Raw genomic sequence first — 23,381 nt, 5'->3', positions numbered from 1 at the left:
GGACTATGTTGGGCAGTCTTTTATTGATTCTGCTGTAGTTATTATCCTATAGCTTATTGTGTATGCCCACAAGAAAATGAATCTCAGGGTTGTGTATGACGGCATAGTTGTACTTTGATATTAACATTTACTTTGACTTTGACATCCTTTAATTTCCAGGTACAGCCCCTCCCACAGATTACAAGAGCCACATTTTAGACAGCCGGGAAAAGCTGCTGGAAAAGAACAGGAAGTGCCAGAAACACTCGACAGGTCATGCAGCATGTGTAGAGAGAAATAGCCTAACATCTGCTGGCTGGTAGAATAGCAAATAGGCAGCTGCATAAAATGAGAAGATCTGCAATGGTAAAGACATTCCAGAAGAACCCAGAGACATGGTGTTTTCTTTACATGTGACTCAATTTCTCCTGTAACAATAAGCAACCTGAGCATGAGTAAATGAAAGGCCCATGGACATGGAGAGAATGTTTCCAATAGTGTGGGAGTCTAGGACCAGAGGGCACAGCCTCAGAATAGGGGGACATCTCTTTACAATAGAAATGAGAAGGAATTTCTTTAGCCAGAGAGTGGTGAGTCTATTGAATTCATCGCCATGGACGGCTGTGGAGGCCAAGTCATTTGGTATACTTTACGCTGAGGTTGATGGGCTTTTGATTAAGTCAGGGCACCAAAGGTTACGGGGAGAAGGCAGGAGAATGGGGTTGAGAGGGATAATAAACCAGCCATGATGGAATGGCAGAGCAGACTCAATGGGCTGAATGGCCTAATTCTACTCTGATGTCTTACGTAAGGTTATCGTCACTGGAAGGATTCAATACTTGCTCAGCTCACTCATGGTTGAAAAGTGTCACTCTGCTCCCATGTCTAATAGTAAATGTTCAGAAACTTGTGTGCTCAAAAATGCAACCCCTTGTCCTTCTCAAACCAATCATCTTCCTCTGAGAAGAAATCAGGCCAGTACCCCAGATATGTGCAGGAAACAACATACGTCGTGTCTTGGATTAACTCAGCAGCTTGCATTGCTAATGTTTGCCCAATTTAAGATGAAAGTACAGCAGATGGCTGATGCTCACGCAGGTAACACTCGAAGTAAACCAATCCCACTGTTAAAACCATGAGCAGACGCTGCTTGGAACCCAGGAGCTGAAATTCCTAAACACAAGATTCTACAGATGATGGAAATATAGAGTAACACACACAAAATGCTGGAGGAACTCAGCAGGTCAGCCAGCATCTCTGCAGAGGAATAAACAGTCAATGTTTCAGGCCAAGACCTTTCATTCAGACTGATGTGCAGTTTTTGTTTTGATTTTCAGTTACCCCTGCAATCTGGGTAATCCAGGACCAATGAGGAGTCTCAACCTAACATATCAACTGTTCACTCTCCTCCGTAGATGCTGCCTGTCCTCAAGTTCCTCCAGTATTTTGCTCTGGATTTCCAGCATCTACAGAATCCACTGCAATTATGAAGGCAGATGTAGGCTAGCTATGATCTCACTGAATTCCATAACTGGCTCAAGGGGTAGAACGTTCTGTTGAAAACAGAACGACAGGTTGAATAAACAGTAAGAGCATTCAGGATACTTGGTTTCTTGTTGTCATATGTTCAGAGATACAGAGAAAAACTTTTATTTGCTTGCCTGCCAGACAGATCTTTCCATCTATACGCACAGAGGTCACAAATATGGGAGAAAATACTGAATGCAGAATAAAGTCAGTGACCACGTTATTAGGTACTTTATTGGTGTCACTTGGTGTATGTTCATGGTCTTCTGTAGCCCATCCACTTCAAGGTCGATGTGTTGCGTGTTCAGAGAAGTCTGCATACCACTGTTGTAACACGTGGTTATCTGAGTTACTGTCGTCTTCCTGGCCACTCTCCTCTGACCCCGCTCATTAACAATTTGTTTTGGCCCACAAAACTGCTGCATTCTCTGTAAATTCTAGAGACTGTTGGGTGTAAAAATCCCCAGAGATCAGCATATTCTAAGATACTCAAATCACCCCATCTGGCACCAACAATCATTTTACAGTCAAAGTCACTAAGATCACAATACTTCCCCATTCTGATATTTGGCCTGAACGATGAATGAATCTCTTGATCATGCCTGCATGCTTTATTGCACTGAATTACTGTCACATGACTGGCTGATATTTGCAAGAATGGGCAGGTGTACAGGTGCACCTATAAAATGGCCAGTGAGTGTATAGTGTTACAGAGAAACTACAGTGGAGGCAGACAATCAAGTGAAAGAGCCCTGAAGTGGGAGACTGAAGGATCAAAATTTCATCTCAGATTATGGAGTCTCTCTAGCGAGCTAACTGACTCGCTGAGTTTTTTCCAGAGATACAGCACGGTAACAGGCCATTCCAGCCCAGTGACCCCTTGCCGCACAGTTACACCTACTGTACGTGATCAGTTAACCTACTAACCCGTACTTCTCTAGACTGTGGGTGGAAAGTGAAGCAGCTGGAGGAAACCCACTGACACAAGAACGTACAATCCCTTTCCAGGGAGCGGGCTGCTGGCAGTGTCCCTCTAATCACTATACTGCCATGGCACTCCAAAATAAAGCCTCTGAGATCATCAGTGGCAATGAATTCCACAGATTCACCACCATCTGGCTAAAGAAACTCCTCCTCATCTCTGTTCTATTCTGAGGCTGTGCCTTCTGGTCCTGGACTCCTTGGGTGCTAATCTTCCAGCTCTTTTGTGCCGTGCACAAGAGAAGATAAAGATTAACTTTGTCACATGTACTTCAAAACATATAGTGAAAAGCACAGTTTATGTCGAGGATATGCTGGGCAGTTAAACAAGTGCCACCATGTTCCCAGCACCATCACAGCATGCCCACAACTCATTAATCTTCATCCATACGTCTTTTGGAATGTGGGAGGAAACCCACTCAGTCATGAGAGGACATACAAACTCCTTACAGTAGCAGGAACTTAACTGCTAGTGCAGTAAAGTATTACGCTAACTGCTATACCACCTTGCCACCCTTGACCGACCAATTTTCTTAAATCAACCCACGCTTCCCCAAGTGCCTGGGCCATTTCTACCTGCAAGTAGTCAGGGGCAGTGTGCTACCGTATCAGAAAGCAACATGCCCAGAGAGAAACACTCAAAAAGGTGCATACCCTTCCCAGCAAACTGAACACTTGAGTTGGCACTGCAGTAAAGACAAGCGGTTCCAGAATGGCCCATGCTGTATCTCACAAATTGTTTCCCTTTGAGTTTGAATCGCTGTAATGTTCATTTAGCAGATAGTGCTTGAGTAGCTCGGTTGGCTGGCAACATTCAGTGAGGCGAAGGCAGATTCTGGCAGAGCGAGATAGATCGCAAAGCTTTACAAACCATCCAGCTCCAGACAATACCAATCATCACCATAAGAAAGTGTGATTTCAATGCCTTGTGAAAGGGTGCAATGAACTACAATAAATGCCGAGGTTCAGGTGACCTTTCACTTACCTCAGAGGATCTACACTATTACCATAAGACCATAAAATACAGGAACAGAATTAGGCCATTTGGCCCATCAAATCTGCTCCATTTCGCCTCTCAGCCTTAGTCTGCCACTGTCTCCCCATATCCCTTCATGACCTGACCAATAACAATCTATCAATTGATAGATTGATGGTTGACCAATGAGAATAATATATATGTATTATGTAAATACAGGTTTTCCCCGTTATCCCAAGGTAGAGCGTTCCTATGAAACCATTTGTAAACTGAAATGTTGTAAAGCAAAGAATTAATTTATATGGGAAAAATTTCTGAGCATTCCCAGACCCAAAAAATAACCTACCAAATCAAACCAAATAACACATAAAACCTAAAATAACATGAACATGTAGTAAAAGCAGGAATGATCTGATAAATATACAGTCTATATAAAATAGAAATATTGTATGTACGGTGTAGTTTCACTTATGAAAATCAGGAAGACAGCGAGCCAAAATCGATGTGGAGAAAAGAAATCGGCACGTACACGCATGCGCACAACTGCTCGCACAAGGCTTCACGGTCATGATAGTCTTTCTCAGGGCAAACACATGTATAAAGCAGGCTTTTTCTTTGTGAAAGCGAAAATCCTCTTTGGTTAGTGAAAACAGGTACTAATGTAGGTCTTCTGTAACAGCGAGCCGTCGTAAAGCGAACGTTCGAAAAGCAGGGGCCACCTGTATATGTATTATACAATCGGCCCTCCTTATCTGCGGGGGATTGGTTCCGGGACCTTATAACCTGTCTCAGTCCACTGGACATTAGGACCCCACACCAGGTCCTATGCACAGTGTTTTTGTTCACGAAAATAATCACGATCACAATTGAAAATAAGGTGGAAGTAATAAAGCGATCGGAAAGAGGTGAAACGCCATCAGTCATTGGAAAAGTGTTAGGCTACAGTTGGTCAACAATCAGAACAATTTTAACAGATAAAGTGAGAAAGGCCCTGCCCTGATGAAAGCTACAATTATTTCTAAGCAACGCAGTGGTTTAATTATTGGGTTTTGGGTTTTTGATCATCCACATCAACCCGGCACGGTGGAAATCGCACTTGGGAGCGGTCTGTCCCAAGTCCCGAGAACTTCTGTTCCCAAGCCCGGTGCTGAACCAAATGTTCTTAAGTGTTTTATATGCATAGAAAGATAAAATATATACTATATACTAAGACAAACGTTTGACTAACTGACACTAAATAATACCGGATGTACCTGTTCGGACTTACATAGTAAGAGAACTTCCAATTTTTTTCGATCCCGATGCACAATAAATCATCTCTAGATTACTTACAATTCCTAATACAATGTAAATGCTATGTAAAATGGTTGTTATACTGCATTGTTTAGGGAATAATGACAAGAAAAAAAAGTCTGTACATGCTCGAACAACAAGTGCTGGAAGAGCACTTCTGGGTTTTCACGATCCGCGGTTGGTTGAACTCGCACATGCGGAATCCGCGGATAAGGAGGGCCGACTGTATATACACATAAAAACTTGGTCACCACAGTTGCCTGTAGCAAAGAATTCCACAGATTCATCACTCTTTGGCTAGAGAGATTCCTCCCCATCTCTGTTCTTAAAGGGTGCCCCTCTACTCTAAGGCTGTGTACTCTGGTCTTAGACTTTCCCACCATAAGAAACATCTTCTCCACATTCATTCTATCAAGGCTTTTCACCATTCAATAGGTTTCAATTAGGTCACCCCTCACTCTTCTGAATTCCAGCGAGTACAGGCCCAGAGCCATCAAATACTTTTCAAATGACAAGCTATTCAATCCTGGGATCGTTTTCGTGAACCTTCTTTGAACCCTCTCCAGTTTCAGCACATCCTTTCTGAAATGGGTCCCAAAGCAGCTCATAATATTCCAAGTGAGGCCTCACCAGGGCTTTATAAAGTCTCAACATTACATCCTTGCTTTTATGTTCCGGTTCTCTTATCACATTTGCCTTCCTCACCACAGACTTAACTTGCAAATTAGCTTTTAGGGAAACCTACACAAGGATTCCCAAGTCTCTTTGCACCTCTGTTTTTTTTGTACTTTCTCTTCATTTAGAAAATAGTCAATCCTTTTATTTCTTCTACCAAAGTGCAAGACCATACACTTCCTGACACTGTATTCCATCTGTCACTTCATTGTCAACTCTCCTAATCTGTCTAAATCCTTCTGTAGCCTCTCTACTTCCTCAAAACAACCTGCCCCTCCACCTATCTTCATATTGTCTAGAAACATTGCAATGAAGCCATCAATTCCATCATCCAAATCATTGAGATAGAATATAAAAAGAATCGGTCCCAACACAGACCCCTGTGGAACAACCATAATCACTGGCAGCTGACCAGAAGAGGCTGCTAGCGTCTTCCACAATGAAAACTGATGCAAAATACTGATTCAGTTTGTCCACCATTTCCTTGTCCCTCAAAACTACCTCTCCAGCATCGTTTTTCAAAGGACCAATATCCACTCTTGTCTCTCTTTTACATTTTATGTATCTGAAGATACCCTCTTTAATATTATTGGCTGGCTTACTTTCATATTCCACCTTTACCTTCTTATAAGTTTTTAGTAGCCCTCTGGTGGTTTGTCAAAGCTTCCCAATCCTCTAACTTCCCACTAATTTTGCTCTATTATATGCCTCTCTTTGGCTGGTGGTGTAGTGACATCCATACCAGACTTCAAGGCAAGTTGTCCCAGCTTTGAATCTGGCCAGCTCCTTGCACACTTTCCATCTGTGCTGGTTTGAGCATTGAGACAGCATCTCAGCCTTGGAAAAAAACAAACAAAAATGCTAACGAGACAGCAAGGGTTGCCGCCCGATGCGCACACAAGGCATGGAAAGAAACAACATAAGATTAGAAGATGAAGGATGGGTGGCATGGTGTTGTAGAGGCTAGTGCATTGATTTAAGGTGCCAGAGATATGGGTTAAATTCACACCATTGTCTGTACATTCTCCTCATTATAGTGTGAGTTTCGTCTGGGTGCTCCAGTTTCCTCCCACAGCCCAAAGACGTACAGGTTAGTAGGTTAATTGGTCAACATAAACTGTCCTGTAAAGAGAGTAGTGTTAAACAGGTGTATAGTTGGGCAAGAACATCCTGTTATGCACTGTATCTTTAAACAAGCAAACAAACGAACGAACAAATAAATAAATAAATAAATAAATAGATAGATAGATAGATAGATAGATAGATAGATAGATTGATAAATAAGACAAATCTATCTGCGAGGGGTGATTGCTAAGTTCATGACCTAAGGTAGAAGGAGTCAATTTTAGAAAAACTAGCATTTATTTTTCAACATAGTCCCCTCCTATATGTACACACTTAGTCCAGCGGTCGTGGAGCATACGGATCCCTTCTTTGTAGAAGTGGTCCACAGCAGGGGTGATTGATAAGTGTGTGGCCCAATGTAGAAGGAGATGAGTTATTAACTTCAAACTTTCTGCATTATCACTCAGAGAGTTAACTGCTCGTGCATGTAATGAGAGCATCTTGGAATTCCAGGTGGTCCACAGCAGGGGTGATTGATAGGTTCGTGGCCTACGGTAGAAGGAGATGAGTTATACAGCTCTTGTTACATGTACGTGCTCCCCCTCCTGTCTTCTCCTATCATTTCGGTTTTACCCCCCCCTCCCCCCACCGCCCCACTTTCAAATCTCTTACTATCTTTTCTTCCAGTTAGTCCTGACGAAGGGTCTCGGCCCGAAACATCCACTGTACTTCTTCCTAGAGATGCTGCCTGGCCTGCTGCGTTCCACCAGCAGGAAAACAGTACCGCACAGCCAGGAAAAGTGAGAAGCAGGAGATCCTGATATCCTGGAGGATAAGGCTAAGGAGAAAAGTAGCTCATGGATAATACCAGTCTCTCCGAGGTTCTTACTGCAGAGCTGGACAACCCTTTAGAATTCTCTGCCTCAGAAGACCAGGCCATTCTGAGCATTTAAAATGGAGGTTGCTAAATCTTTGCAAGATTGTGGAATGGAGGGTGACCAGGAACCGGTACAGCAGAGGAGGTGAAGCTTGGTGTTCAGTCACAATGATCTTGAATAGCAGGCCAGGTTTGACAGGCTGAGTGGCCTTTCCCTATTTTAAAGCAGGGGCACTGTTTTAGTCAGATTGGAGGTTTTAGAGTCATGGAGCACAACCACAGGAAAACAGACTCTTCAGCTCATCTAGTCCATGCCTACTCCCAACAACCTGCACCCGGACCAGAGCCCTCCATTCCCCACACATGCATGCACTCATTCAAATTCCTCTCTCATGTTGAAATCAAACCCGCATCCACCACTTCTGCTGGCAGCTCATTCCACACTCTCACCACTCTCCGAGTGAAGAAACATTTCACCTTTCACTCTTAACCTATGACCTCTTTTGTGACACCACTTGCTCTAACTACTTAGACGTAAGTTGTACAATCAAATCAATATCACTACTTCCCCCAGCAGCATGATCTATGTAAAATAAAGTTGTTTAACAAGTTATGAGATGGTTTTGTTGTAGAAAGTGACAACCATATGCCGTTTGCTCTGGAAATGCTGATGTGGACAATGTGGATGTTTCGTGATAACACTGGCTTGAACTCCTTGTTGGGTTTCAGTTATACAATCACATAACTGTTGCTAAACTAATCAACACCATGAAATACATAAAATAGTATAGTTTATAACAATAGACGAGATTCTGCAGATGCTGAAAATCCAAAGCATCACACACAAAGTGCTGGAGGAACTCAGCAAGTCAAGCAACATCTTTGGAAATAACCCAGACAGTATGCCTCCAACCTGCTGTCGATTTCCCCTTCTACATAAAAAAATTTCCCTCCCCCTATCCTCTTCCTCTATTCTCCATTCTGGCCTCTTACCTCTTCTCACCTGCCTATCATGTCCTCCTGGGTCCCCTTTTCTCCTATGGTCTACTCTCCTTTCCTGTCAGATTCCTTCCTCTCCAGCCCTTCATTTCGCCACCCACCTGGCTTCACCCATCACCTTCCAGCTCACCTCCTTCCACTCCACCGACCATTTTATCCTGGCATTTTCCCCTCCTTCCTTTCCAGTGCTGATGAAGGGTCTCAGCCCGAAACATCGACTGTTTATTCATTTTCATAGATGCTGCCTGACCTGCTGAGTTCCTCCAGTATTTTGTGTGTGTGCTGCTTTATTGTTTATAACAAGTTATTTACAGTTAGTTAAGCTCTTACACTCAACAGGTTAAAGGAGCAGACAGACTAGTGGGGAGAAAGCTGTAAAAATCATTAAAGAGCAATGATATTTTCAGTTGAAAATATCTGTAGACAGACCATCCACTGTATCTTCTATAATCCTACGGACTCTCATCTATCTTGACCATACCACTTCCCACCCTGTCATTGAAATATACACTATTCCCTATCCTCGGTTCCTTCGTTTCTGCTGCATCTATTCTCAGGATGAGACTTTCTACTCCAAAACACCTGAGATGTCCTCCTCCTTCAAAAAAACGGGCTTTCCCTACCTCTATCATTGATGCTACCTTCAGCCACATTCCCTATTTTCAGACAGACATACTTTACTGATCCCGAGGGAAATTGGGTTTCGTTACAGCCACACCAACCAAAAATAGTGTAGAAATATAGCGATATAAAGCCATAAATAATAATAAGTTAATCATGCCGTGGAAATAAGTCCAGGACCAGCCTATTGGCTCAAGGTGTCTGACACTCCGAGGGAATTTCCCAGACATTTGCACTCACCCCATCTTCCCGCTGCCTTAACAGGGATAGAGATCCTCTTGTCCTTACCTACCACCCCATGAGCCACAGCACGTAACTCTCTGCGACTTCCACCATCTTCAGTGGGATCCTATGACCAACACATCTGTACTTCCTCCCAACTTTCACTGTCCACCGGGATCGTCCTCTACGTGACTCCCTTGTCCATTTGTTACTCCCTGCAAGAGTAAGAAATGCTAAAGCTGCTCCTACACCTCCATACAGGGCTGCAAGCAGTAAGTCCAAGTGTCAAGGTCATCTTCTGTGTCCGGTGCAATCTCCTTTATCCAACATTGATTACAGATCTGCTTCCACGAGCATCTTTGTTGCATCCGCTACAAAAGACAAGGATGTGCAGGGGGCTTCGATCCATTGTGTATCCTGTACTCACTGGAACTTACTGAATACTGAAAGGCCCGGACAGAGTGGACATGCAGAGGATACCTCCATTAGAAGAATCTCAGATCTGAGGGCACAACCTCAGAATAAAGAGAGGCCTCTTTAGAACGGAGTAGAGGTGAATTTCTTGAGCTAGAGGGTGGTGAATCTGTGGAATTCTTTGCCACAGATGGCTGTGTAGTAAGTCTCACTGGCTGTATAACTAGATTGATAAGTAGGGTGGTTAAGAGTTTAGGCAGTGAAATGAAAAAAAGTCAGCACTGAATGTACAGTGGAGTAACTCAATGGGCTGAATGGCCTAATTCTGCCCCTCTCTCCTATGGTCTTACTGTATTCGAGCCATAAAACAGCATTTTAAACTGTATACAACTAAACAGAATCATTAATGAAATGGTCCTGAAAGTGTCATTACAAAGAAGGCCTTTACTTTCTATGAAAACTTCTATAGATGCACAGTGGAGGGTATCCTGACTGGTTGCATCACACCCTGGTGGGGAAACACCAATGTCCAGGAATGGAAAAGCTTGCAAAAGGTCACGGATAGAGCCCAGTCCGTCACATGAAAAGTCCTCACCGTCACTGAGCACATCTACAAGGAGCACTGCCACAAGAAAGCAGCATCCATCAAAGACTCCCACTGTTCAGGCCATGCTCTCTTCTCACCACCATGATCAGGAAGGCAGTACAGGAGTCTAGGGTCCCAAACCACCAGGTTCAAGACCAGTTATCACTCTACAACCATCAGGCTCTGAACTGATACCCTTTCTTACTTTCAGGAACTCTACAACTAATGTTCTCAATATTATTTGTCTTTTTTTTGTATTTGCAATTTGTCTTCTTTTACATATTGGTCAATTGCCAGTCTTTGCTTTTCATTGTTTCTATTGTGTTTCTTGTATTTACTGTGAACGCCTGGCAGAAAATGAATCTCAGTGACTTCGATAATAAACTAACTTTGAACTTTGAACAACTGCCACTCCAGAAATAAGCTGAGATTCGATCTGGAGTCAAGCGTAAGCTAGACTTGGCAAGGATGGCAGTTGTTATTATCTGCAATACATGGGTGAGCTGGCTCAACGGTTCCAATGAGCTGGTTATCTGATGGTCACGATTACAGACATTCGGTATTCCAGATGCATTTAATTACTGGAATTGCCAGCTGCGGAGGTGAGATTCAAACTCAGGTCTTGGCATCAGCAGAATAAGGATCTGGGAGTTCGTCCAGCAGCTTAACCACTGTATTCCTGTATCTACATTTGGCTATGAAAGAATCACATACTGCAGGAGCACAGCAGTTAGTGTGGGCTATTATAATTTGGGACGCTCCAGAGTTCAGAATTCAACTCCAGTGCCATTCTGCAAGGAATCTTCCCAGTGGAATGCGTGGATCTTCTCTGAGCGCTCTGGTTTCCTCCCACAGTCCAGGTAAGTTGTCCTGTAATGAGGTTAGGGTTAATTGGAGTTGTGTGGTTGCTGCAGCAGGGTAGGTCAAAGGATCAGAAAGGCCTACACCACACTGTATAACTATCTAGATAGATAGATAAATGGATAGATCAATCAATCATGACTAAATGCAAGGACAAGATACATTAATGGGATACTGAGACATCAGACTAATTAGTTTCAGAAAACTGCAGAAATTCCATGCAAAGAACTTGACTTAGGCAAGGTTATTAATGCAATTGAACATTACAAAGCAATTCATAACACAACAATGAACCATCTCTCTTGCCAATCAATCAGAATATGCCCAAAAGCTAGATGTGGAATTAACCGCTCCCTTGCTGTTAATGCATTGAGGATGGTAACGTGGAATTGTTCAGCGAGACAGCAAAGTCCATCAGGACACTGTGTGAGACATTTGCTATTGAAGAACAACAGATCTTTCTTTAAAATGTACCCTTTCAACCAACTTTTGATCAGCTCCTCTGACGTTCCATTTGCCAATGTCATTCTTAATATTTAAATCAACTCCTTTCACATACAGAGTGACAGACAGAAAATGCTGGAGGAATTCAACAGGTTGGGCAGCATCCATGGAGAGGAACAATCGATCTTTCTGGCCGAGATCCTTGATCAGGACTGGAAAGGAAGGAGGAATACGAAGGTGCAGAGAGAAGGAGTACAAGCTAGAAGGTGATAGGTGAAGCCAAATTAGGTGGATGAGGTGAGATGCAGGGGGGAGATAGGTGGAAGAAGGAGGAATCTGATATGAGAGGAGAGTAGGCCACTGAAGAAAGAGGAGGAGGAAGAGCACTGGGGAAAGCTGATAAATAGTTGAAGAGAAGAGTTAAGAGGGAAGCCATAGTGAGGAATGGAAGAAGAGGGAAGGAGGAGGAGGAGGGATGTCATTGGATGTTAGCAAAATCAATGTTCATGCCATCAAACTGGAGTCTACCCAAAGAGAATATGAGGTATTGTTCCTCCAACCTGAGAGTAGCCTCATCGAGGCAGTAGAGGAGGCTGTGGACTGATGGGGATTGGAACTAAAATGCATTGCCACTGGGAAATCCAGCCAGTTGCAGATGGAGACTTGGGTTGCTGCTGTTATGTTAGAGAGACCGCAGATGCGATAATCTTGTGACAAAAAGTACAGATGCACTGGGGACATTTAAGAGACAGGTACAAGAATGTTATAAAAATGGAGGGTTATGTAGGAGGTAATGGTTAGATTGATTTTAGAGGAAGTCAAATGGTTTGCACAGCATCGTGGGCTGAAGGGCCTGTACTGTGCTATCATTTTCTATGTTCTATACATCCTGTTGTCACTTTATTAGGCACACTTGCTCATTAATGCAAATATCTAATCAGCCAATAACATGGCAGCAACTCATTGCATAAAAGCATGCAGACATGGTCAAGAGGTTCACTTGTTGTTCAGACAAAATATCGGAATGGAGAAGAAATGTGATCCAAGTGACTTTGGTCGTGAAATGATTGTTGGTGCGAGACAGGGTGGTTTGAGAATCTCAGAAATTAATGATTTCCTGGGATTTTCACGCACAGCAGACACTAGAGTTTACAGAGAATGGTGCAAAAATATCCAAAAAACAATCAATCTACATATAAGCTATTTTATGTATTTATAATTATTGTTTTTTTGTGCTGAATCGGATCTGGAGTATCAATTATTTCATTCTCCTTTACACTTTTAGAGAAGAATGTCACTTAAGGAAATGATATTTACAATCTTGAACTTCGAATTATCAAATTCCCCAAACCTCCACACCTCAACACACAACAACGTGACATGACAACATAAAACACGGAACGAAGCTAATAAGTGGACTTTAAAACCACAGTTAATGAAGGCTAGGGTGAAAGGAAAAGTAAGTCAGCTAAACCAAAGACTGGCTGTTAACAAAACCACTCACCCTGATAATTAAGTGGTAACAACTCTGAACAAACTTTGGTTAAGGCTTGTTAAGGAATGCTGAAAATGTCCCAAGTTAATAGCTGCACAGGAATCTATCCATCAACACAAAGACATACATGTCACTGTTTAATTAAAACCTGGGTACAAGGATGACAGTAGACAACCAACAATCCAAGGACGTTTAATCTGCCTGATGTCAAATGGGCCTGTGTCCAGGGGCTGAGCCTCTTGGCCAGCTGCCCCAGGAAGTGAAGCCTGAACACCAAGGCCTCCAAACACACACGTAAGTGGAATCAACTGCTGAGAGAGAGAGAGAGGGAGACAGAGGGAGGGGGGAAGAGACAGGGAAGGGGAGGTGAGGGAGGGGGAAGAGCGAGAGGGAAGGGGGAAGGGAAGGATGGGAAAGCGAGGGGGAAGAGAGGGAGAGAGGGGGAAGGGGGAAGATGGAGGGGAGGGTAAGGGGAAAAGAAGGAGGGAGAGGGAAGAGAGGGAAGGGGGAAGGGCAGAGGGGAGGCAGGAAGGGGAAGATTGGGAGGGAGGGTCAGGAGGGAGGGATAGGGAGGGATGGGGAGGGGGAAAAGAGGGGAGGGAGGGAGATGGTGAAAGAGAGAGGGGGAGGGGAGAGGGAGAGAGAGAGAAAGAATGAGAATCTGCAATCCCACAAGGGGGTTCATGAACAGGCAGCTTGTTCAGGAGCCAGGACCCTGTGCCAGCACAGCACAGCCTTGGATGGTCAGAGGATGAAGCCACGATGCCGGTGATCTTACATGAGCTGGAAAGAATTGCTAAAACAAGACTTGCAAACATCACCTTTGGCTGACAGCTAGCAGGCAGGATTACTAAACAAACTGTCAAGGCCAGGATACAGCCACACCGGAGTGGGGCAATGCAGCCTGATTCAGTCACCTATCCGTTACAGGCAACCACCCCAAACCCGTCACTCCGCTGGGTCAGGTCGTCACACATTTACTGCACAATCTGGTTCCCAGCACACACAGATGCAGGGAGAGGTGTGTGTACTCCTGAGGAAGGGCTTGATAGCTTCTTGATTAGTCAAGGTGAAAAAGGTTATGGGGCGAAGACTGGTAAATAGGGCTGAGAGGGATAATAAATCAGCCATGACTGAACGGTGGAGCTGACTCAATGAGCCAAATGGCCTCATTCTGTTCCTATGTCTAATGTACGCTCAGTGGCCACTTTATTAGCTACACCTGTACACCTGCTCAGTAATGTAAATATCTAATCAGCAATCATGTGGCAGAAACTCAATGCATAAATCCATGCAGACTTGGCCAAGAGGTTCACTTGTTGCTCAGACCAAACATCAGAATGGGGAAGAAATGTGACCTAAGTGACTTTGACCGTGGAATGATTGTTTGAGTACATCAGAAACTGCTGATCTCCTGGGATTTTCATGCACAGCATTGGCTCAAATTTACAAAGAAAGACGTGGAAAAGAAATCCAGTGAGTAGCAGTTCTGTGGGAAAAATGACTTGATAATGAGAGAGGTCGGAGGAGAATGGCCAGACTGGTTCAAGCTGACAGGAACACAGAACATAGAAATCTACAGCACATTACAGGCCCTTCGGCCCACAATGTTGTGCTGACCATGTAACCTAGTCTAGAAACTGCCTAGAATTTCCCTACCACATCGCCCTCTATTTTTCTAAGCTCCATGTATCTATCCAAGAAGCTCTTAAAAGACCTTGTTGTATCCGCCTCTACCACCGCTGCCGGCAGCCCATTCCACGCACCCACCACTCCCCGTGTGAAAAACTTACCCCTGACATCCCCTCAGTACCTTCTTCCAAACACATTTAAAAATATGCCCCCTCATGATCGCCATTTCAACGCTGGGAAAAAACCTCTGGGTATCCACATGATCAATGCCTCTCATCACTTTATACACCTCTATCAGGTCACCTCTCAACCTCTGTTGCTCCAAGGATAAAAGGCCAAGTTCACTCAACCTGTTCTCATAAGGCACGCTCCCCAATCCAGGCAACATCCTTGTAAATCACCTCGATAGTATCCACATCCTTCCTGTAGTGAGGTGACCAGAACTGAGCACAGTATTCCAAGCGGGACCTGACCAGGGTCTTCTATAGCTGCAACATTATCTTACGGCTCTTGAACTCAGTTCCACGGTTGGTGAAGGCCAACACACACCATATGCCTTCTTAACAACACTGCTCAGCAGTTTTGAGTGTCCTGTGGACACGGACCCCAAGATCTCTCTGATCCTCCGCACTGCCAAGAGTCTTACCATTAATACTATATTCTGTCTTCAAATTTGACCTGCCAAAATTAACTACTTCACACTTATCTGGGTTGAACTCCAGCTGCCACTTCTCAGCCCAGTTCGCATCCTATCGATGCTCCTTTGTAACCTCTGACAACCCTCCAGACTATTCACAACAGCCCCAACCTTGTGTCATCAGCAAACATACGAACCCATCCTTCTACATCTTCATCCAGGTCATTTATAAAAATCACAGAGGAGGGATCCCAGAACGCCACTAGTCACCGACCTCCATGCAGAATACAAACTGTCTACAACCACCCACCGCCTTCTGTGGGCAAGCAATTCTGCATCCACAATGCAAGGTCTCCTTGGATTCTATGCCTCCTTAATTTCTGCATGGGGAAGCTTATCAAATGCCTTACTGAAATCCATATACACTACATCTACTGCTCTACCTTCATCAATAGGTTTTGTTATATCCTCAAAGAACTCAGTGCATCATAGGCCTAAAGACATGTTCCTGAGCTGTACCGTTCTATGTCATATGTTCATTTGTGACCCTTTGCCTATCTCTAGTTCTATTCGAATTTTATAGGCTCTGTAAGACCTTATCTCATTCTTCTAAACTTCAGTGACACAGGATTCAGTAGTCAGTCCTGCTATGCCAAGAACGTGACTATTGTACTCCCTCAAAGGCAATAAATCCTTTCCCAAATAAGGAGATCAGAACTAATGTTCCCTTTAATTTGTAAAGACCAGTGCGTGCAGAAATCTTGTGCCCAGTTTTATTTTTGCCCAGTGACATGTATGCACTGAATTTTTAAGCAGAAGTAAACCTGAAGCTATTCTAAAAGTAATAAACAATCAAGTCTAGTCTTTTGTTCATTGTTTAAAAGAAATTAAATAACTTTCAATAAGAACTTTGATCTGTTCTGGGTCTGATTGTTTTTGCTCTTGTTCATCTGCACTCTCACAAAACATACGTAGCAGGCCCGTATGAAGCATTTTCTTGCTGAAGCTTTTTAAGGTGACAGTACCTCTAACAACCACACGTTACAACAGTGGTGTGCAGAAGAGCCTCTCTGAACACACAATACATTGACCCTACAGCAGCAGAAGTCCACAAACCTTCTTATTAGATTCTTGATTAGTCAGGGCATGAAGGCTGGAAGCAGAGCAAAGTTACGATGGTGCTAAACAGCAACTCTTTTGCTTGCATCTTCAGAAACAGCTCTATTTCCAGCTTTAATATCTTTATTTTTCCCTTTCAGGGTTCTTTTGAAGACTCTGACCTGGAGTTACACGCTGACTTCGGTTCTTTGTGGGAACGGGACCCGTTCACGGGGTTTCAGGACTGGCCATTGCTCGGCACGCCAAGGGTTCGGCCTGAGATTCCGGCTCAAATTCGGAAGCCTAAGATCTCGGGGCCCTGGAGACGGGTGGATCGAGGGTCGGTGTCATGGCAGGAGACCCATCTGTTGTCAAGCGAGTCGTAAAATCTGCTGCTGTGGGCCCAAAGACCCAAATCATAAACCAGCAAGTTGTTTGTTATGTTCCCCCGCTCGCTGGGAAAATGGAGACACCTTTTTCTCCCTTATTAAGAAGAGAGAGAACCTGTGGGATGTCGAAGGCTGGGTATAATGCAAAGTCTTTGGGGTAACTGCAAGTCTGTGTGTTTGCTGTGGCTTTGCTCACGCTCGAGTGCTTGGTGGTGGTGCCCATGCTGCATTCTTTTGCCGGTGGGGGGAGGGGGGGATTGTTGCTCACTGCCACTTCCACGCGGGAGGGGGGCAGCTGGGGGGTACTTTTGGGTTTTTACCTTTATCTGTCCTTCATTCTTTGGGGCACTTCTCTGTTTTCATGGATGTTTGTGAAGAAAAAGCATTTCAGGATGTATATTGTATACATTTCTGACATTAAATTGGACCTTTGAATATAGGGAGAAGGCAGGAGATTGGGGCTGAGAGGGAAAATGGATCAGCCACGATGAAATGGTGGAACAGACACAAACGGCCAAATTGCCTTATCCTGCTCCTATATCTTATGGTCTTATTTATTTATTGACATAACTATAAATTTATTTATTGACATACAAAAGGCCTTTGAGTTGCACCGCCCAGCAATCCCCCGATTTAACCTTAGCCCAATCACAGAACAATTTACAATAACCAATTAACCTACCAACCGGCTCATCTTTGGACGATGGGAGGAAACCAGAGCACCCAGAGGAAATGCACACAGTCACGAGAAAAACAAACTCCTTAACAGGCAGTGACGGGAACTGAACATGGATCACTGGTACTGTAAAGTGTTGTGCTAACCACAACACCATCGTGCAACACACACACAAAATGCTGGAGGAACTCAGAGGGCCAGGCAACATCTATGGACAAGAGTAAACAGTTGACGCTTCAGGCCAAGACCTTTCATTAGGAGGATACTATGCTACCATGCCACCCTTTGGAGAAACATACACTCAGTGTCTATTTATTAGATAGAGCAGGTACCCCATAGGGTGGCCAGTGAGTGCATATGGGGAACAACGTTGATCCTGACACTGATTACTTTCACCACTTGTGACTGATGTGAGGAATGTAAGCCTTCAGACAGAGTTGGCCACGTGCACAGAACACGAGCAGGTGTGCTTTATTAGACAGGGATGAGTAACAGCTGCCAGTGAAAATGAATGGGAAATACAAAAGGTTATTCGAAACATCCTGTTGTCAACAGAGCACAAGAGGGAAAATAAAATAAAAAAGAATTAATTATCAGCACTTTAGAAAGCTAATTGCAGTTTTCCATGTAATATCTGCATCCCTTAAGCAAGACATTTGCTAACAATCACTTTGCTCCGATTATGAAGGCTTACACATTCAGAAGATGGATGTAGCATTGACAGCAATTTCATACGTTCCTAAACAGCCAACAAGTGATCTTTTTGTAATTCGACTAATTTAGAAACAGGCTCATTAAACGAAAAAAAATGCTTGGGAAAAAGAAGCAACACTAATGGCTTTTCTTTGTTGCAGTTCAATGCATTGCTAAATAGGATCAGGAGAGGAAACTTGCGGACACAATACGAAGCAACTTCAGTAGTGACAGCACCGTACGTGTTGTGACAAGCCTGTGGAATGTGCCCTCGTCCCCTGGCTCTGAGCTCCTCAATAAACAAACCTGTATTTATAGAGCAGATTTCGGGCCTTAAGAATTCCTATAGATCTTCTTAATTGCACCATAAGGACAGGTAGACACACATTCCCACCATACATTTATTTTCTTGCTAAGTTTTTTTTTATTTCCCAGTCAGTGAAATCGGTGAAGTGCTGCTGATTGGGAACTACGACAGCAGACTGATGAGAGACAAGCTCCCACACACTGGACCCTGATAACAACCACAGTAACACACACAAAGAGCTGGAGGAGCTCAGAAAGTCAGGCAGCATCTATGGAGGGGAATAAGCAGTGGATATTTTGGGCCAAGTCCCTTCATCAGGACTTGAAAGGAAAGGACAAGCAGCCAGAAGCCAGGCACACTTTAATTGTCCCATAGATACCAAAGCACGGAGGCATATTTTGAAAAGGTACTCCCTCCTTTTTTACAACCTGTTACCTCCCAGCTTCTCACATCGTCCCCAATTCAGACTACCCATCCACCTACCTTTCCCCTCACCTAGTTTCACTCATCACCTGACAGTTTGTACTCGTCCATTTCCCCCGCCTTCTCATTCCGGCTTCTGATCCCTTCCTTTCCAATCCTAATGAAGGGCCTCTGCCCAAAATGTCAGCGCTTTATTCCTTTCCACAGATGCTGCCTGAGTTCCTCCTGCATTTTCAGTGTGTTGCTTTGGATTTCCAGCATCTGCAGAACCTCTGGTAGGTGGGAAAATTAGTCAGCGGGCAGCTGAAGGCCCAAAGAGCCTGACTCTCAGCTAGGGGAGTCATGAGAAGAGAGAAGGCAAGGGAATGGTGTTGAGAGGAATAATTAATCTACCATTATCAAATGGCAGTGCAGACTTGATGAGCTGAATGGCCTAATTCTGCTGCTAGATCTTATAGCTTAATGAAACACTACTTCCATTTCTCTCTTAAAAGACACTCGAGTCAGAGTAATACATCACAAAAACAGGCCCTTCAGCCCAACTCATTGATGCAACAACAGAGTGAGCCCCACTTGGCCCGTATCCTTCTAACCCAGGGGTTCCCAACCAATTTTATGCAATGGACCAATACCATTAAGCAAGGGGTCCACGGACCACAGGTTGGGTACCCCGGCTCTAAATTTTGTCCATCCATGCACCTTTTATTTCAGATATTGCCTGACTTAATGGGTCACATAATCTTCAGGATTTAACGACAACACATTCCATGGCTGGCAAACAATGATTAGCATTTCTTGAAGTCGATAAGACTATTAGCTAAGTCCTTCAATATCACATGAAGTTCTATGCAATTCATTGACACGTTGTTCGGCAATAGCCGACCATAGAACCATAGAACATTCTTGGCTGTGCCGAATCATTTTTCTGCCTAGTCCCACTGACCTGCACCTGGACCATATCCCTCCATACACCTCTCATCCATGTACCTGTCCAGGTTTTTCTTAAATATTAAAAGTGAGCCCACATTTACCACTTCATCTGGCAGCTCATTCCACACTCCCACCACTCTCTGTGTGAAGAAGCCCCCCCCCCAATGTTCCCTTTAAGCTTTTCCCCCTTCACCCTTAACCCATGTCCTCTGGTTTTTTCCTCCCCTAGCCTCAGTGGAAAAAGCCTGCTTGCATTCACTCTATCTATACCCATCATAATTTTATACACCTCTATTAAATCTCCCCTCATTCTCCTACGCTCCAGGGAATAGAGTCCTAACCTATTCAACCTTTCTCTGTAACTCAGTCTCTCAAGTCCCGGCAACATCCTTGTAAACCTTCTCTGCACTCTTTCAACTTTATTAATATCCTTCCTGTAATTAGGTGACCAAAACTGCACACAATACTCCAAATCCAGCCTCACCAATGTCTTATACAACCTCACCATTACATTCTAACTCTTATACTCAATACTTTGATTTATAAAGGCCAATGTACCAAAAGCTCTGCATGACACTTTAGCATGATCCATTTCCTGCCTGTTATATACCTGTCTAACAGCCTCTTAACCGCCACTATCTTCATCTGCTTGTCGCACCACCCCTGGTGGCCTGTTCCAAGCATCTTCGTAAAATTTGTCCTGCATATCCCTTTCAAGCTTGCCCCCTCTCAAGTTAAATGCATCTCATCCCGTATTTGATATTTCTACACAAAGAAAAAAATCCTGATTATCTAACCTGACTATGTCTCTGATAATTTTATTAACTTATCTCAGGTTTCCCTTCAGCCTCCGATGCTCCAGAGAAAACAACTCAGGTTTGTCCAATCTCTCGTTGCAGTTCACACCCACTAATCCTGGTGAACCTCTTCGGTACCCATTCCAAAACATCTACACTTTTCCAGTAAAGAGCTGGCCAAAATTACAAACAGCATTCCATGTGCGGCCTAACCAAAGCTCTATACAGCTGCAAAGTGACATTATGTATTGGTTGTTCATCAGTCTTTGTGTGTAGTTTTTCATTCATTCTATTATTTCTTTGTTCTGCAGCGAATACCCACAAGAAAGTTAATCTCTGAGTAGCATATGGTGCCATATACATACATTGATAATAAATTACTTTGAACTTAAAACTATGGTCCTTATTCTACTATAGATTTATTGAGTATGCCAGCAAGTAAATGATCTCAGGGTTGTAATGGGACATGCTGTATATGTATTTTATTTATTTACTGAGCTACAGCACTTCTGAACCTTTCAGCCATGCCACACAGCACAGCAGTGAGTCAACCCTCGCCTAATCACAGAACAATTTACAACAAGCAATTAACCTACCAACTGGTACGTGTTTGGACTGTGGGAGGAAACCAGAACACCCTGAGGAAACACACACAGTAACGCGGAGAAAGTACAACCTCCTCGCAGACAGCGGCAATAACTGTATCGTAAAGCCTTGTGCTAAACACTATGCTACTGGGCCAGCCTTTGATAATACAGACCCACCATATGCTTCGTCTATATCCCTCTATACTTTGCATATTCAGACGCATCTTCCTCATTACTCTCTGCATTCTGCTCCCCCTAGTGTCTTAGCTTGATCAGATACTAATACATGAAAATCAAAAGGGTTGTAGAACCCAAACATTGACCACCCCATTTTTAGGAAATGCTGCCAGACCAGTGTTTTGAGGATTTTGTTTTTGACACTGACATGTGAATTTTTCCAGTTCAGATGTACATACATTAACTCTGTTTCTCAACATGAATCTACAACCTCACTCTGCTATGCTCATTCAATGTGCTTTTTCCTATGCTTCAGATGCCAACTTCTTGACTACTTCTCTCCCATTTAGAGGCATAGAGCACTACAGCACAGAAACAGTCCCTTTGGCCCATCTAGTCTGTGCCAAACCATTTAAACTGCCTACTTCCATTGACCTACACCTGGACCATAGCCCTCCATATCCCTACCATCCATATACCTTTCCAAACTTCTCTTTAACTTTGAAATTGAGCTTGCAAACACCACTTACCCTGGCAACTCATTCCACACATTCACCACCCTATGTAAAGATGTTTCACCTTTCACTCTTAACCCATGACCTCTGGTTGTAGTCCCACTCAACTTCAATGGAAAAAGCCTGCTTGCATTTACCCTATTGACACCCCTCATAATTTAACAAGATGATTTGGTTTCTCTCCTCACACTTTATCAGTTTAGAGTTTTCTGTAATTCTTTCAAAGAAGAGTACAGTACATTAATGGAGCCATAATTTAATACCTATAATTATTCGGCCCAAATCCTCATGGACTGCTAGACTATTCCAGAGAGACATTAAGTATTTAAAAGGCACTTGGTCTATAAATGGGAAATGTTGAGATAACATGGGCTACACACAGGCAAATGGGACTAGACTAGAACGGAATCTTGGTTAACATGGGCCATTTGGGCCCAGAGGCCTGTTTCCATGCTGGATGTCTCTATGACCCCATGAAGTGTTAAATACACTGTTGCTGGTTGCCAATATTGTAATGAAGCAAAACTATTTAAAAACAAAATCCATTCCAACTTTAAAAAAATGTCAGAAACATAATGTTCTCCATGTTAGACAAGCCTGGACAACTATACAACACAACCTTTCATTAATGGACTGAAAATAGTTGGAAAATGCAACTTTGACACAAATCCAGGTTGATCGTGCCATGACTCCAAATTCACAGCTCATCTACCAACACTCTGCACTTAAACAGGATAAACCGACAAGCAAGAAAGGAACTGAAGGGATTCTCAGAGTTTAATGAACAAGCATGGGAGGATGCCAGCGGTAACCTTCAGCCAATGACCTGAGTAAGATACGTCTCTGTTACATGACCCATTTAATGAGCTGTTATCAATGGTCCTGAATGACTAAGTGAGGGATGGTAGTTCTCAGATCAACAGGTCATGGGTCAGGTTCCTTTCCCAAGACTTTCGCTCCAGTACCGGATGAACTGATGCTCTGCTGGTTAACAAACAGGTTCTGGATTGGAGAGCGCGTCTGATGAGTTGTGCTGATACTGAGATAAGGCTTTTCTCTTCAGTGTGAAGCGGCGATGAGAGGGGACTTGACAGAGGTGTATAAGACGATGTGACATTGATAGAGTGAACAGCGAGTATCTTTTTCAAAGGGAGGAAATAGCTAATAGGAGGGAGTGTAATTTTAAGGTGCTTGGAGGAAAGTACAGAGGGCGCAGAAGTCAGAGGTAATTTTTTTTTACACAGAGTGCAATGGGTGCATGGAACGCGCTGCCAAGGGTGATGGTAGAGGGAGCTAAACCAGATACTCTAGACACGTGGACTTCTATTGTTTGCACAATTTGTTTTCTTTCCTCTCTGCGCATTGGGTGTTTGACAAGATTTTTTTCATGCTTTTTTTGAGTTTCTTGGTTTTGTGGCTGCCTGTACGGAGACAAATCTCAGTGTTGTATAAAAGTATATATACTTCGAAAATAAATGTACTTTGAACTTTGAAGGAGAATGGAG

The 23,381-nt window shown here is 43.5% G+C and overlaps 2 protein-coding genes across 3 annotated transcripts in view; one reads left to right on the top strand and one right to left on the bottom strand.

Annotated features, from left to right (window-relative positions):
* ndst2a (N-deacetylase/N-sulfotransferase (heparan glucosaminyl) 2a) overlaps positions 1-23,381 on the bottom strand; it is a 501,430-nt gene that overhangs the window by 296,818 nt on the left and 181,231 nt on the right. The gene's annotated exons all lie outside the window — the stretch shown is intronic.
* Positions 1,044-22,081, top strand: LOC132378862 (uncharacterized). Its single transcript, XM_059946112.1, has 4 exons — positions 1,044-1,077; positions 10,835-11,075; positions 16,544-16,907; positions 18,302-22,081. The coding sequence occupies exons 1-4, from the start codon at positions 1,044-1,046 to the stop codon at positions 18,389-18,391; spliced, it is 729 nt and encodes a 242-aa protein (XP_059802095.1). The 3' UTR covers positions 18,392-22,081.

The sequence above is a fragment of the Hypanus sabinus genome, chromosome 21 (assembly GCF_030144855.1).
Source record: "Hypanus sabinus isolate sHypSab1 chromosome 21, sHypSab1.hap1, whole genome shotgun sequence".
Taxonomy (NCBI): Eukaryota; Metazoa; Chordata; class Chondrichthyes; order Myliobatiformes; family Dasyatidae; genus Hypanus; species Hypanus sabinus.
Note: the sequence above shows the minus strand (reverse complement) of the source record. Positions and strands in the feature narration are given on the sequence as shown.